Source organism: Panthera tigris, chromosome B3 (assembly GCF_018350195.1).
Source record: "Panthera tigris isolate Pti1 chromosome B3, P.tigris_Pti1_mat1.1, whole genome shotgun sequence".
NCBI lineage: Eukaryota > Metazoa > Chordata > Mammalia > Carnivora > Felidae > Panthera > Panthera tigris.
The window spans coordinates 61,114,018-61,129,006 of record NC_056665.1 but is presented as its reverse complement, the minus strand read 5'-3'; the positions used below and the strand labels follow the sequence as shown (position 1 = coordinate 61,129,006).

Here is a 14,989-nt window from a genome sequence, read left to right as displayed (position 1 = left end):
CTGAAGCCCCAAAGCACCTTTCCAGAATAGTGAATAATCCAGATTGACAAATGCACATGATTCATATAGATGAGTAGTAGGAAATAGAAGAAAGGTAGGATCAGTTGACAGAGAGCTGTGGTTGCTAGGCTAAGACATTTATAATTTATTTAGTTGGCAGTAGGAGCCATTGAAAGTTTTTGAGCAGGGGAGGGACATGATCGAAGCTCTGCTATAGAAAGATTATTCTGACAGGTTGAGGGAAGGGAGGACAGGGTCTGCAGTAAGGAAATTGATTAGAAAGCCATTGCTATATATAGGAATGTGGTGCTGAAGGCCTAATCCAGGGTGTTGGCGTTTGGATTGGAAAGGAAGTGAGCGTTTTATAGAGAATAGCATGTTGAAGAAACCTTCTTTCTTCCCAGGGGAGTCTCATGGCACAAGTTGGCATGATTACCAGGGTACCAAGAGTTCTCCCCATTCTCCTTTTTGACCCAGATTACGCATTCACTTCGCACACTTAGTCCAGATAAGGAACAGTTAGTATTTTCCCTGGTTACAAAGTTTGGAAACCATGAGATTAAGAAAACTCAGGCGTGTAGAGTTGGTGAATGAGGAGGGATCAGACCCTTCTTCACATGATCAGATTTTTAGTTCACAAAGCGTTGTTTGTGGTTCTGGTCTTGCTGTAGAGAGCACTGACTCTAGAGAAGAAAAAAACTTTTTTCCCTTGTTCTTGTTGCTTAAATTGAGGTACCTTCTATCCTTGCCTTGCTGATAACTGGAAGAGAGAGAGAAGTGCCTGCTCTGTACCAGGCACTGTGTTGTTAAAGCTGCTCTTTGAACTTGGGTGGATGCTGATGGTTTTATTATAATTGAGTGCTTTAGCTAGAGGCCCTGGTTTCCAGAACTCATATTTGAGGTCTGATGCTGCCCTCACCTTGTCCGCCATTTGCATACGAAATTGGATTCTCCTGCTTCTGATACTGTAATGTCCGTTGCCTGGGAAGTGAGTGTCAGCTGTCCATGTTGACTGTAGGTTCTAGTGCTGGCTGGACATGAGCAAGCTGTGACCAGGTGGGATACTCTGACATTGGAAGACCTCTATTTCTTTTTCTCTGCCACCATTCAGTGAGGAGAGGTCATAACCCATTTTTTAGATCCATTTTGGCTACTGATAAAACACGCTAATTAAAAAAATTTTTTTGATGTTTATTTATTTTTGAGAGAGAGCTCAAGCAGGGGAGGGGCAGAGAGAGGGAAACACAGAATCCAAAGTAGGCTCCAGGCTCCTAGCTGTCAGCACAGAGCCTGACACAGGGTTCAAACTCATGAACCATGAGATCATGACCTGAGCTGAAGTCAGACGCTTAGCCGACTGAGCCACCAGGCGCCCCAAGACCTGCTAATTTATAGGGATGCCTGGCTGACTTCGTCAGTAAAGCATGCAACTCTCAATCTCAGGTTGTGAATTCAAGCCCCACGTTGGGCATGGAGTCTACTTAAAAAAAAAAAAAAAAAAAAGACTGGCTAGTTTTTTAAAATATGTTAAAGGTAGCAGGAGGGGACCTTATTGCCCTCTGCATATCCTGTGCCCTCTGCCTTCTTCCTTGGTTCTCAGACCTGTCCCTGATGCTACCACAAAGGCATGGTGACTTCTCATTTACTCTTTCACACAGATTGCGCCATTTTGGTGGTTTTGGAGAAACTGAACTTCCTCCTCAGATCACCAAAGTTTCTGGAACCAGGCAGACAGACCTAGATCTAAATCCTGGTTCTTGCACTCACTACTTAACCTGATTCCTTCATCTATAAAATGGATATAATACTAGTCCTTTATAAAGTTGTCAAGGGTATGGGGTGGCTGGCTGAAGCATGCAACTCTTGATCTTGGAGTCATGAGTTCAAGCCCCATGTTGGGCATAGAGCTTACTTAAAAGAAAAACAAACAAACAAACAAAAACTTGTCAAGGGTATTCAATGAGACAATCTTGTAAAGTACTTAGCACAGTTCTTCCGCAGAGTACACATTCATTGAAGGATAGCTCTTACAGCTGTAGATCCTGTCTCTGCATAAGACCATTCACACCCTATGGGTCTGGATATTCTTTTATTTTTATGTTTATTTGTTTACTTTGAGAGGGAGTACACGTGTGTGAGCACAAGTGAACACCAGTGGGGGATGGGCAGAGAGGGAGGGAGAGAGAATCCCAAGCAGCCTCTGTGCTGACAGCGGATTGATCTCACAAACCCGTGAGATCATGTCCTGAGCTGAAATCAAGAGTCAGACACTTAATTGATTGAGCCACCCAAGTGCCTCGGGTCTGGCTATTCTTGTGAAAATACTCGGAAACGTTGTTTCCTCCTTAGTCCCAGGAGGGACTGAAATTTGAAAATAAGAAGGCAAAATGCTTTAATTTAAAAGTTCCCTACCTGATTATTAGAGCCCCTTGGAGAGCTTGAATATGCAGATTCTCAAACCCAAGTCTATATCTATTGATTGAGAATCTTGTGGAGGCAAGGGATGGAGATAGGGCAGGATTGATATGTGAAAAAAAAACCAAAACCCTGTTAAACCCTATGAGTAATTCTATTGGTAGGCCAGGGTTGGGAACCTTTGTTCTCTAGTCTTCAGGGGTTTATGGCTAGAGGTCACCTCCTCCCAAGCGGTGGCAGATTTACCTTCCTAGAAGCTGAGGCTATTTTAATCCCAGCACCAGAGAATTGGCTCAGCTCCAACGAATGCTGAACTCTAAGCTCGGGAGCCTGGTTTTTCTGTCATATTGGAAGTTATTTGTTTCTGGGAGCCTTTGTGGTACAGACATTGGAACTACAAATCAGCCAGACAGGATAGAGACCAGGAGCAGAGTGAAGAGGCAAGATCTGTTCTACAGTCTTGGAGTGGCCATCGTGTCCCTTCCTGCCTCTGACCAGATGGCACTTTGGACTCTGAAGGAGCAGGAGTGAGTGAGCTTGGGCATGATACCCGCCTCCCCGCCCCCCCTTCCCAGGCTAGTCATTGGGTCTCCGTCCAGCTGGCTAAGTCTCTGCACAAAGCCTGTCGGCCTTGGGCTTCCTCTGTGGCTTTTACATAAGCAGCAATTCTCAGAATCTGGTTGAGAATCTGCTTTGTGAGATTAGAGTGTAGTGTGTGGGCAAGAGACAAGCATAGTTATTCTTAACCTGCGGGAAGGGAGGGAAAGGCGGAGAGTGCTCTGCCATGGACAGGTCTGTGACATGCTTGTTTATAGAAACAGCAAGCCCATGGTTTGGCTGGAATGACTTCTAACTCAGGTATTTATAACTTGTATTAGTGGGATTGAGAAGTGGAGAAAGAGAGAAGGAGGAAAAAAGAAATTGGTGGCAACAAAACATGGCAACAAACACAGAGATCGACTTCCTCCCAGTTGCTGGAGTTTCTTTACCAATTTGAGATCAGCTAAATCCTAGATGACCCTGGTCTTTTGTGGCTCTGGCCTCTTAGTTCTCTTTCTTAAGGGAGCAGCTGCTGACTTGCCATCGAAGGCTCCCTGTAGTGGCCTCTCACACTAAGAAAAGAAGAGCAAATCCAAACCAGTCATTAGTTCATGGGCTCAAGCAAGAAGCCCTTCTCTAGCAGTGCCATTGTCTTGGCTCCACAGACTGGATCTTCCATTGACTAGTGCCTCTACTCTAGCTCTTGTGGACTGATCGGATCTAGGGATGAGAGAGAAAGAGAGAGAGCAAGTAGAAAAGCTTAGACGGCCCTGCCCCAGGGTTCCTGGGATCACGTGTTTAGAGATTTGGGCCTCTTGGGACTTTGTGCTGTGTGCCACCCGTGTCGCAGATGGCTCTAGAGTCTGGAGAGTCCTTTTTGTGCCTCTTCCACTTCTTTTTGGCACTTCTATCAATTACCCCTCTTTTCTGGGAGCTCTTCCCTTCCCTGGCTTCCTGGGTCTCCTCCTTTCTCTCTAATTGCCTAGCATCCCTACTCTAAAGATAGGTGTTCTCCATGGTTCTGTCCTTAGGCTCTCTCTCCCTTCCCATCTTCTCTTGTACTTTCATGATGGTTTTCACCTCCATGTGAGTATTTCTGAGATGCCCATTTCTAGCCCTGATCTCTTTCCCAAGCATTTAATTCCGTGTTTATGTTGCTAAAGTGAATGTTTGTGATTCCTACTAAATATCCCTCAAGTGTCTTAGATTTAGCACGTCTAAAATAGACATCATTGGCTCCCATCCTTCCTCCTTTGTCCAGACCCAGGTCTGCTTTCTGATCCTGGCACCATTTCTTTTCATGTTCCCTATCTCTGAGATTCAGAATTTGAGTCTTCTGTCTTCTTCCTTCACAGTTGTGTGGTGGCCATGCTTGCCAATTCTATTTGCTTTATTACTTTTTAATCCATCATGTCTTTTCTGCTCTCACTATCTTCATGCTAGTCTAGATCCTCATTACTTCTCATCTGAGCTATTGTAACAGCCTTCTAATTGGGCTTCCTGCCTGTATTGTCTCATATACATCATCACCAAAACATAGCTTTGATTGTGTCTCCAGCTTGATACCCTTCAGTGGCTTCCCAGAGCCTACAGATAACCCCACTTAGTTTGGCATTCAAGGCCTTTCCTGGTCTGGTTACAGTCTACCTCTCCTGACTTACTCTCCTAATACAATCTGCTTTCATCATTGCTCACCTGCTCTGTTATTTCCTTCTGCCAAACTTTCGTTCATGCAGCTTCTTCTACTGAGAATTCCTTCTCTCTGTATTTCCACCTGTCAAGATCCTACCCTCACAGCAAGCAAGGCCATGGTCAAATACCATCTCACCCTCCAAGAAAGCTTCCTTGTTTCCCTTCCCTGCTCCTGTTCAGAAATCATTCCTTTTCCTCCTGTTTGAGCACTTTATATAAATCTTTCTTATGACCCTTATCACATACCAGATTGTTTTATATTTTCCCTAATGGATTTTGAGAGTAGAGGGTAGAAGCTATGTATTCTTCGTCTTAGGATCTCCCATAACATCCTCGTGATTTTCAAACTTTTTTGAGAATGACCCACATTAAGAAATACATTTTTTTTAAAGAGAGAGAGAGCGTGTGCACAAGCAGGGGAGAGAAACAGAGGGGTAGAGAGAGAATGTTAAGCAGGCTCCATGCTCAACATGGAGGCCAACGGTCAGGACCTGGACAAAATCATGAGTCTGACGCTCAACCGACTGAACTACCCAGGCGCCCCAAGAAATACATTTTATATTGTGACCCAGAACACACACATCCCTAAACAAAAGTTTCATGATCAATACTTGCCCTTACTACATGCCATGGGATCTATTTTGTGTTCTGTTCTGTTTATTCATTACGCACTAAATCAGTCAATTTCGAGTCTCATTAATAAGTTGCAATCTGCACATTGGAAAATTTTATTCTATCTAGTATGAGTGACTGCCCTGTCTATTGCCCCTGAGCCACCTGTTTTTTCCATCTACTTTAATGAGAGCCAGAAGAGCACTTAAACAGTTGGCTTTAGGCTTTCCTTGTCTCTTGGGAATAGGCTATTATGAAGTTATCCCTTTATCTCATTAAGTTGAGGGATAATTTTGCTTTCCTTTTTTCTCTCAGGAGGATACAATACTGCCCTGCCTAGTACATGCTGGGAGTGGTGGGCATTCAAGCCCTCCTTTGCAGTATATCTCTAGTAATTCTACCTTCCTGCACCCTCACTTCTGGGGACAGATGACACCCTGTCTCAGGTTGGTGTAGGCTTTCCTCCATCTCAACACTCTCTACCTGCTAAAGCAGAGGCTGGGTTGCATCTTGAGTATTTTCTCTGCTTCTAGGCTATGTTTTGGATGTGGAGGAGATCACTGTAGATTATGACGTGAGTGCTCTCTTCTGAGTTTTTACTTGTGCATGAAGCAATATTCCTAGAACTGTGTGGCTGTGTCAGGGTACCAGCTGCCTGGAGCAGTCGTATCCCAAGTCACTGGACATAATCAGTTACCTGGACTGGTGTGTCTTTTGGGCTGTGTTTCACTGGCATTCGGGCTGTGAGGGTTTATAGCTGAATTTTCTGTTAGAACTTTAGGCCCCACCCCAGACTTTGAGGATAGCTATTTTCTCATAGGAGCTCTTCCTTGCCTCTGTTTCTGAAGTGATGCTGAGGCCGCAACTCTCACACCAGTGAGCTTGCTTCCTTACGTGGAAGAATGCTATAGTGTTCACGAGGGACTAGGTCACTGGTTCTTAAAGTATGGTCTTAGAATCCCTGGTGTCCCCTTTTAGGGGATCTATGGGATTCCCCCCCTTTTCCAGTTACATATTCAAATGAGGCCAGATTTTCTTCATCTTCACCTAGAATAGCGTATCACAACCGATTGAATGCAGATGTAGATAGGAGAATCCAGCTGTTTACTATTAAACCAGACATTAAAGAGATTTGCAAAAATGTTAAATAGTGCCACTCTTCTCACTGAATTTTTTTTCTTGTTTTGGAAAACAGTGTTTTTTATTTTTTCTTAACATTCGTTTTTGAGACACAGAGAGAGACAGAGCACAAGTGGGGAAGGGGCAGAGAGAGGGAGACACAGAACCAGAAGCAGGCTCCAGGCTGTGAGCTGTCAGCACAGAGCCCGATGTGGGGGTCAAGCTCATGAACTGTGAGATCATGATCTGAGCCGAAGTTGGATGCTTAACCAACTGAGCCACCCAGGCGCCCCGAAAATAGTGTTATTTTTAATAAGAATATTAACATGTATGGATTTATTATTTTAAAATGAGTTAACAAATATTTTAAAATATTTTCATTATAATTTCTAATATACTGATACAAACAAAAGCTCTTTGGGGTCCTTGATAATTTCTAAGAGTATAAAGAAACCAAAGAATGTATGAGACCAAAAAGTATGAAAATTGCCAGGCTATGTCATGCTGTGGTAACAAAATCACCTCAAAAATCTCCCTGACTTAACAGATAGCTCATTTCTTGCTCATGCTCATATTCAGTGTGTATCAGCACAGGGGTTTTGTTCATTAAAGTTACTCAGGGCCCTAGGCTGAGGGGGCCCTAGCCTATCACCTGCTGCCATGCTTAGCAGTCAGGAGAAGGGATACACACAGTGGCTCTTGAAAGCTTCCCCTGGAAGCGGCATGTCAGAGTATTGTAAAAGTGTGCAGTCTTGGAAGCACTTAAGTGAGAAACCTAAATCAAACAAAAACTCATATTCTTGAGTTCTTTGTACCCTCTCCCCCAACATTGTTGGGTAAGTGTCAAAACACCATTGCTTAAGGATAAGGAGAAAAGTCAAGGGTGTGAATTATAGAATGATGTTGCTCGTGAGGTACTGAACCCCATGCCATGTCCTAGACCCTATCTTTTCTCTCTTTTTAACATTTACTATGTGGGGCACCTGGGTGGCTCAGTTGACTGAGCATCCAACTTTGGCTCAGGTCATGATCTCGTGGTTCGTAGGTTTCAGCCCTGCGTGGGGCTCTGTGCTGACAGCTCAGAACCTGGGGTCTGCTTCAGATTCTGTGTCTCCCTCTCTCTCTGCCATGCCCCCCTTCACACTCTAGCTCTTTCTCTCTCTCTCTCTCAAACAAACAAAAAATGAATAAACATAAAAAAAAGACTCCTTAAAAAAATTTACTATGCAATATTTAAGATATATAATAAAGACATATGGGATCATAGAATGAACAATGTGTGCCCACCATCAGCTTAAGAAATGAATACCTGTACCATTAAGCTCCCTTTGTGCTCATCCTCATCTGCATAGTAAGACAGACGGTAAGTATGTGGACAGAAATATAATCAGTGTTGGGTCTGTACCTGAATCTAAGTGCTATGAAGAAGATAAAACAGGGTAAGTTAGGTATAGAGTGATAACAGTAAAGCTAGTTTGGAAAGTCTTTTCCTACGAGGAGACCTTTGAGCAAAGACCTGCGTGAATTAGCTATGTGAATAGCCAAGCAAGGGAAGAGCATTTTAATTGAGGGAATAGCATATGCAGAACCTGAAGCTAGAATCTGCTTGAGGTGCTTCAGGCAGCCAGGATGGCTGAGGTGGAGGAAGAGGGGGAGGGTGAAGGAAACGAAGTCAGACAGGGAGCCAGAGGCCAGATGATTCAGGGTCTTATAAACAGGGTAAAAGTATTTGAATTTGAACTTAAGGATGAGAAGCCCATGGGCTTTGAGCTGAGTAATGACGTGATCTCATATATTTTAAAAGAATCACTGTGGCCTGCCATATTGAGAAAAAGACTCTGGGAGGCAAGGCCTGAAGCGGAGAAAATACGCGGGAATTATAGCCGTAGCCCAAGTGAGAGATAACAGTGACCTGAACTTAGTGGTGTCTTGTTGACTGTTTATAGCCTCTCTGAGGGGACAAAAAAGAGCCCTGGTTTGTAAATTTGCTGATTTTCATGGTGTAAGTACTCCCGCTGTGTTGATTTCAAGCTGTCAACGTGCTGTCCCTGAAAGAGGAGGTGGGAAAGGAAGTGCACCGTCAGCTGTCATGAGCCAGTGGAAGCTGGCTTGAACTTGGGTGTGGTTAGCTGGTGGTGTGTTTGCAGGGGGCGCCCAGGTCTGTCATTTGTTATGGTAGAAGGGAGCTGCGCCACCTTTTTGGAAGGAGAGGATATGGAGGTTATGACGGGGAGACAGTCCATTTATAATTTCCATTGTGCTGGGCCTTTTAAAATAAGCCTAGATGTTGGAGGCCCTGCAGGAGCCTTGGACTCTCTGAAATCCTTTGAAAGTGGAGTTCAGCCCAAAACCTCCCTGCAAACAGGAAGCTGGTTTGAGTTAGAACATAAAATAAAAACCAGCTGATGCCCCTGAATGTTTTTCCCCTGCTCCTCCCACTCGACAGAGCCAAAGGAAACTGCCTTTTTGTTTTTGGATAGTTGTTCAGAAAGTCAGAAAAAGCCAAAAACCATAAATCCTTTGAAAGCAAGCCAACTTTTGAGCCCAGGCAAACTCCTGCGCATGGGGTTTCCTAGCCCGGATGTCTGTCCCACTGCCAGGAGTCCTAGGAGGAAAGTGCGTGAGGAACACAAAGTTGCCAGAGATCAGAGCCTGGAGCCCAGGCCCAGCGGGAAAAGATGGTCTGTAGCAGGTTTCTCCAACTGGAGCTTCCAGCCCATATGTAGGTCATGAAATCAATAAAGTGGGCCATGACCAGAATAATTTTGTAATGAAATAGAATGTAATAGAAAATAAAGTATATCACATGCAATAAGAGTATTATTTTGTGAAACTTTGATTTCATTTTTATGCAAATGCACACATGTACGTGTATCTATGTACTGGGCCATAACATAAACTGTCTTTCTTACTGTGGCTTGTGGCCAAAAATATTTGACCAACACTGGTCTTAAAGGTGTGAGTAACTTACATCTCCTTCCTGCTTTAGCTTGCTGTTGAAAAGTCCAAGCTAGTTTCAGAATGAATCTTCTGTGGAGCTGGATCATCTGCCCACAAAACACCTACCCAAATTCCTGTCAGAGGGAAGGAAAGCTGAGAATCAACAGACTGGTCTGATTCTTTGGGACGAAAGCTGAGGCATAAAGGAGGGATTGATGCAAATTTGGATCCAAAGGACTTGCCTAAAATGATTCACTGGAAGAGAATAGAAGTTGAGCAGCCTTTTAGCTCACTGCACTTGATTCTGCTGACCTTTTCCATTTTTGTGGGTAATGCTAGCCTTGGGTTCCTCTCTCTCTTCTCTTCTCTCTGTCTTGTAGGCAGTTGGTACAGCAGGGATGTTCCTGAGAACCCCTCCTTCTGGGTTAGCTGGAGGCACAGTGCCAGGATGGGGAGTGGTGCCCTGAACTGAGTGTCCCCTGGACTTCCCCAGGGGTATTTGTGCTCTCCAGTCAGTCTGCCTGCTGCTCAGGCTGTTCAGAAAGGTGACTGGGTGCCAGGGCATCATGAAGCTGAGAAAAAGTGAGGAAGGAGGCATAAGGTAGGGCGAATGACCAAGAACACAGAGAGTAGGGGACAGTTAATTTATCCCACACTAGGTTTAGTGCTTCAGGTAGGCCCATGGTAACTGACAAGTCTGGTGCTTGGCAGGTGGCTGTGGGTTGGTATAGTGCCCTGGGAATAAACTGCCTCTTTCGGTGAGTAGACATGCATTGGAATTGCTGGTCCACATCCCCAGGAAGCACAGAAGACTCTTGGGGACCTTCCTGGGGAATAGGTTTTAACTATAATGTCCTAGGAGATTTATTTTGGTCTTTGGCCACCATAGGGAATTTCTTTCCAACTAATTCAAACTAAAATGGTCCCTGGAGATAAGAATTTATACCATCCCTCTAGAAGGATTTTGAATTCTCCAGCTGAGACGATAAGAGAGGAGGAGAGATCCTAAAGCCACCTAATTGATTCTGGGTTTCCCCTCTCTAGAAACTGCCCTGGACTAGGAGTAGACCACCCTGCTACAGACATAAACACCTCTGACGTGTTTCTGGTTCACACCACCTAAGGCCTCCGAGACTTGTAGCAGAGCACAGTCTAGCCTGTTTACATGACCTTTCTGCATTCAGATGCCTATCTCTTTGAGTCAATGGAGAGACCAAGGACATGTCTGGGGAGGGCCAGTGCAGTGAGTCCAGACAGTACTAGAGGGTACTGGACCTGGAGTGACAAGCAAGATGTTCTGTAGCAGAGAGTGAGGTGGGGTGAGAAGAGGCTCCAGGGCAGCCTGAATCTCCCATGGGATCATCTAGCAGAAAGGCCAGTGAACTAATTGAGGTTAGTCCAGTGTGTGCCCCGGGGCTGTAGCCAGTGTAGGGTAACAGTATGGATGGTGAGAGTGATTGTGAATGTCCCATGTGGCCATGTCCTATCAGAATCTCTGAGCACTTTACACGTATATCCCTTGCATCTCTGTGGGAGTTGTGGCTTAATAATAATAATTAGAGCACTCTGAACATCTGTGCTTTGTAAAACACAGCATTAAGCCATGTTTCTGTCTCTCAGGCGCATAGTCTGAATGAACTGGCAGATGTTGGTGGGGGGAGGTGCAGTTCTCTGATGGAGGGGAAGAACACGATGGGATGCAAAGATCAGGGATATTATGAGTCACCTAATTGCTACCTAACATTCCTCTGACTCTTGGTGGATGACAGTAGCCTTTCTTTCATGCCTGCCAAGGCACAAAGATTAGTAACCTCCTCTGAATCTCGTAGACAGGAGACGCCAGTGTGGGGACCCAAGGCTTTATCTTGTAAATGGAGCCTTCATGGATTGGGGGAGTGCTTGTTTCTCTGTGGCCATGAGCTGAGCTTTCACACTTCATTTTCTTTCCCATGGTCCCCACAGAGTGAGCCCTCTTAAAAGCCTTCGGTACACACTGGCTGTTCCCCATGTGATCAAGGGGCCTGTGGCCAGACCAGAACCTGGAGAAGTCAGTGGCCCCATTCTCTTGAAGAAAGCAGTCGGCATTTGCTGGACGGTCGTGGGTACCTTCAGTACCTCCTTCCCAACTTGGCTCTGGCCATGTGTCATTTCTGTCTTACTCTAACAGGTGACCTTGGAGAAGGTGCTTGGAATAACAGTGTCTGGAGGCAGAGGACTTGCCTGCGATCCCCGATCCGGTTTAGTTGCCTACCCAGCTGGGTAAGTAAGTACATTGGAAGAAGTCTTATTGCATGGGAGTTTAAAGCCCTGCTAATAAACTAGTGAGGGTGGGCAGGGGTTTTTGGTATCTTTTGGGAGACGTGTCCTGGTTTACTGTTTTGGTACAATTTTGTAAAGGAGTTACAGGGCCAGGTAAAGGCTCTCTTTTGAATGTTGTCCTTGTTGCCATCCTGTCGTGCTTTTTGGCCATCCACCCACACATACAGAGTCACACTTTATCTCACACGCAGTTCCCAACACCATTTTTATTTTTAAAAAAAAATTTTTTTTTTAACGTTTATTTATTTTTGAGACAGAGAGAGACAGAGCATGAACAGGAGAGGAGCAGAGAGAGAGGGAGACACAGAATCTGAAACAGGCTCCAGGCTCTGAGCTGTCAGCACAGAGCCTGATGCGGGGCTCGAACTCACGGACCGTGAGATCATGACCTGAGCCGAAGTCGGACGCTTAACCGACGAGCCACCCAGGTGCCCCCCCCAACACCATTTTTAATATCTACCTTCTGGTCACCTTTGAAAACAGCTTTATTGAGTTGTAATGTACCACACAATTTGCTCATTTAAAGCGTAAAATTCAGTGTTTTTTTTTTTTTTTAGCCTATCTACAGAGTTGTGCAACCATCACCACATTCAATTTTAGAATATTTTCATCACCCCAAAAAGACTACATACTCATTAACAGTCACTCTCCATTTACCCCCAAGACCTGCAGTCCTAAACAACTGCTAATCTACTTTGAGTCTGTATAGATATACCTGTTCTGGATATTTCATATAAGTGGAATCATTCCATATAAGTAGAATATTTGGCTTTGTGTGACTTTTTTAACTTAGCATAATGTTTTTAATGTTCATACATGTCATGGTAGGTATCAGTACTTTGTCTTTTTATGGCCGAATAACATTCCATTGAATGGATGTCCCACATTTTTTCTGTTCATCAGTTGATGGGCACTTGGGTTGTTTTGACTTTCTGGCTATTTTATGAAAAGTACTGCTTTGAACATTTGCCCATTCTCATCACTTGGAGAGATGTCAGTGCCATGGGAGAGCTGTAGGGTTCGGCCTCCTGGGTGACTCATTTGGTTAAGCATCCAACTTTGGCTCAGGTCATGATTTCACGGCTCATGAGTTCGAGCCCCACATCGGGCTCTGTGCTATCAGCGTAGAGCCTGCTTCAGATCCTCTGCCCCCCTCCTCTCTCTCTTTGCTCCTCCCCTGCTTGCACTCTCTCTCTCTCTCAAAAAGAAATAAACATTAAAAAAATAAAGGAAGAAATACAGGTGGAGTTTTGGGGCTGGTGTTCTTTCCCTTGCCACCTTTTTACTCCTCTGCTCCTGCAGATGGGAACCCCCCAGCCATAGTTTCTTTAGGCTTTTGCAGAAGTGTTTCTTTTGGAGGCTTGGCAACTTTGCTGCTTCTGGGTCTCTCTGTCAACCCCTGTTCCTTCCAGCAAGGCGTGGGAGCACAAAAATGGGAAGGCCACACTGGTCTCCCTTTCTTCCCCCACTGTCAGCTTGGGAGTGCCAAGTTTCCCAGTGTGATTTCCACAGCAACTCTTGTAGTTTTTGTACCAGTATGTGATTTTCTTAGTTTTATCATCTCATCCAAAATCTACTTTTATCAAGAACTTATTCTGGGGGCGCCTGGGGGGCTCAGCCAGTTAAGTGTCCAACTTTGGCTCAGGTCATGATCTCGTGGTTTGTGAGTTCGAGCCCTGTGTCAGGCTCTGCGCTGACAGCACAGAGCCTGGAGGCTGCTTCGGATTCTGTGTCTCCCTCTCTCTCTGCCCCTCTCTAGCTCACACTCTGTCTCTGTCTCTCTCTTATAAATAAATAAACAGTAGTAAAAAAAAAAAAAAAAAAAAAAGGAAAAAAAGAAAATTTATTCTGTGCCAGGCACTTTGTTAAGCACTTTGCAAGGAATGATTTTATTTAATACTTAGAGCAACCCTGTAAAGTTGATACTGTTATCCCATTTAGAGAAGGAAACTAAGATACAGAGATGTTAAGCGGTTTGCTTAAGGTCACACAGCTAGTGACTGTCTGTATTGGGATTTCAACCCAAGTAGTCTGACTACAGAGCTCTTAATCTTAAAATGGCATGGGGTGGGGGAAGATCTGACTTTCTGCTTATTTTTAAAGGTTGCTTTTCGTGTAGCCGTCTGCCTGCCGTACGAATGAGAAGAGCCCAATTTATGGGCATCTCAGTCTGTGCCAGGGAAACTTCTGTCCCTGAGTCCTCGGGCCAGTGTCTCTCCTGAGTGGCCCTTTGGCATTTGATGTGTGCAGTGGGGGTGCTGTGGGAGCTACACTGGCTTTACTCTGTAGAGGCTGAGCTGGCCTCCTTCTCCCTGACCAGAAGCAAGTTGATGAATGACCTCTGTTGCTGCCTACCCTGTGCAGCCTGCCTCAGGGGGATTCCACCCATGCCTGCCCCTGCCTGGGAAAGCTGGGTTCCTTCTTGTTGGAGATGGGGCTGGGGCTGGATGTGAGGTAGGCAGGAAAGACCTGGGCTGCTGCTTGGTACGTGCTGAGCCTCGCGTGCCTGCCCTAGGGATTGTGGACGCTTGCTCCCCACCTCTTTCCCCCATGCCCCTGTCTCCAGACCTGGTGCCTTTAAGGATGTGTGCTTCTGTTTGTGGGCAGGTCCCAGCCTGGCACGTGTGCCTGGCAGTCATTAGCCTTCCAGGTGGTGTATGGAAGCTTCCCTTCTGTGACATCTAGTAGGTTCCCTCAGTGTGCTTGGCTTGGGCCAGCCCTGGGCAGTGAGTGCCATGATCTACTCCCTGACCTTCTACATTCCTAGAACTTCAAGTTCTCCTTTTGTAAATGGCGTCTTTTTGAATGTTTTCATTTTGCTGTGCGCTAGAGCTCCCTGTTGCTGCTCTGGGGTGTCTGGGGGCCACCAAAGTGTATGTGAGCCAAGCAGGCTCTTTCCCTTCTTCTTTTCCTAGCTGGTGAGCCTAACCCCACCCCCACTCTCTAGTTCCTACTGTGCTTGTTGCTCTAGGAGCTGCTCAGGTATCCTAGAAACAAGAAGAAAAACAAAGCTCAGAAAAGTCTCCCAGAGGCCTAGAGGCAAATATCAAACCAAAACAAAGTTTTCTGAAAGGAAATGAAACAGCTCCAAGAGGGTGGGGTGGAGGGGGATGTGTGTCAGGCAGAGGTGGGTGAAGTCTCTGGGCAGAGACCCCTCAGTTTTAGTGGCTGCTGCATCTCTTCTCCAGAGTCCTCCTCCCTTTGCTGTTCTCTCCACAGAAAGCCTACCCTTCACCTGTCACACTTCGAGCCCCCCTGCTGCAGGAGGCCAAGTGGTCCCCAGATAGCCTCTTTGAGGGATTCAGTTTAGTTGAACATCCATAGTTGACTTGGGCCCCTTCTGGCCTAGTGG

General features: G+C 45.4%; 1 protein-coding gene across 9 annotated transcripts in view; it reads left to right on the top strand.

Annotated features, from left to right (window-relative positions):
• Positions 1 to 14,989, top strand: part of MAPKBP1 (mitogen-activated protein kinase binding protein 1) — a 53,918-nt gene that overhangs the window by 13,821 nt on the left and 25,108 nt on the right. For 5 of the 9 annotated variants that reach the window (XM_042989102.1, XM_042989106.1, XM_042989109.1 and 2 more), the window contains one exon: positions 11,486 to 11,577. In XM_042989102.1, coding sequence (XP_042845036.1) covers positions 11,486 to 11,577 — 92 coding nt within the window. Of the gene's footprint in view, positions 1 to 8,864; positions 9,644 to 11,485; positions 11,578 to 14,989 lie in introns of those variants that run through there. The other 4 variants (XM_042989103.1, XM_042989104.1, XM_042989108.1 and 1 more) reach the window with 3 other exon arrangements.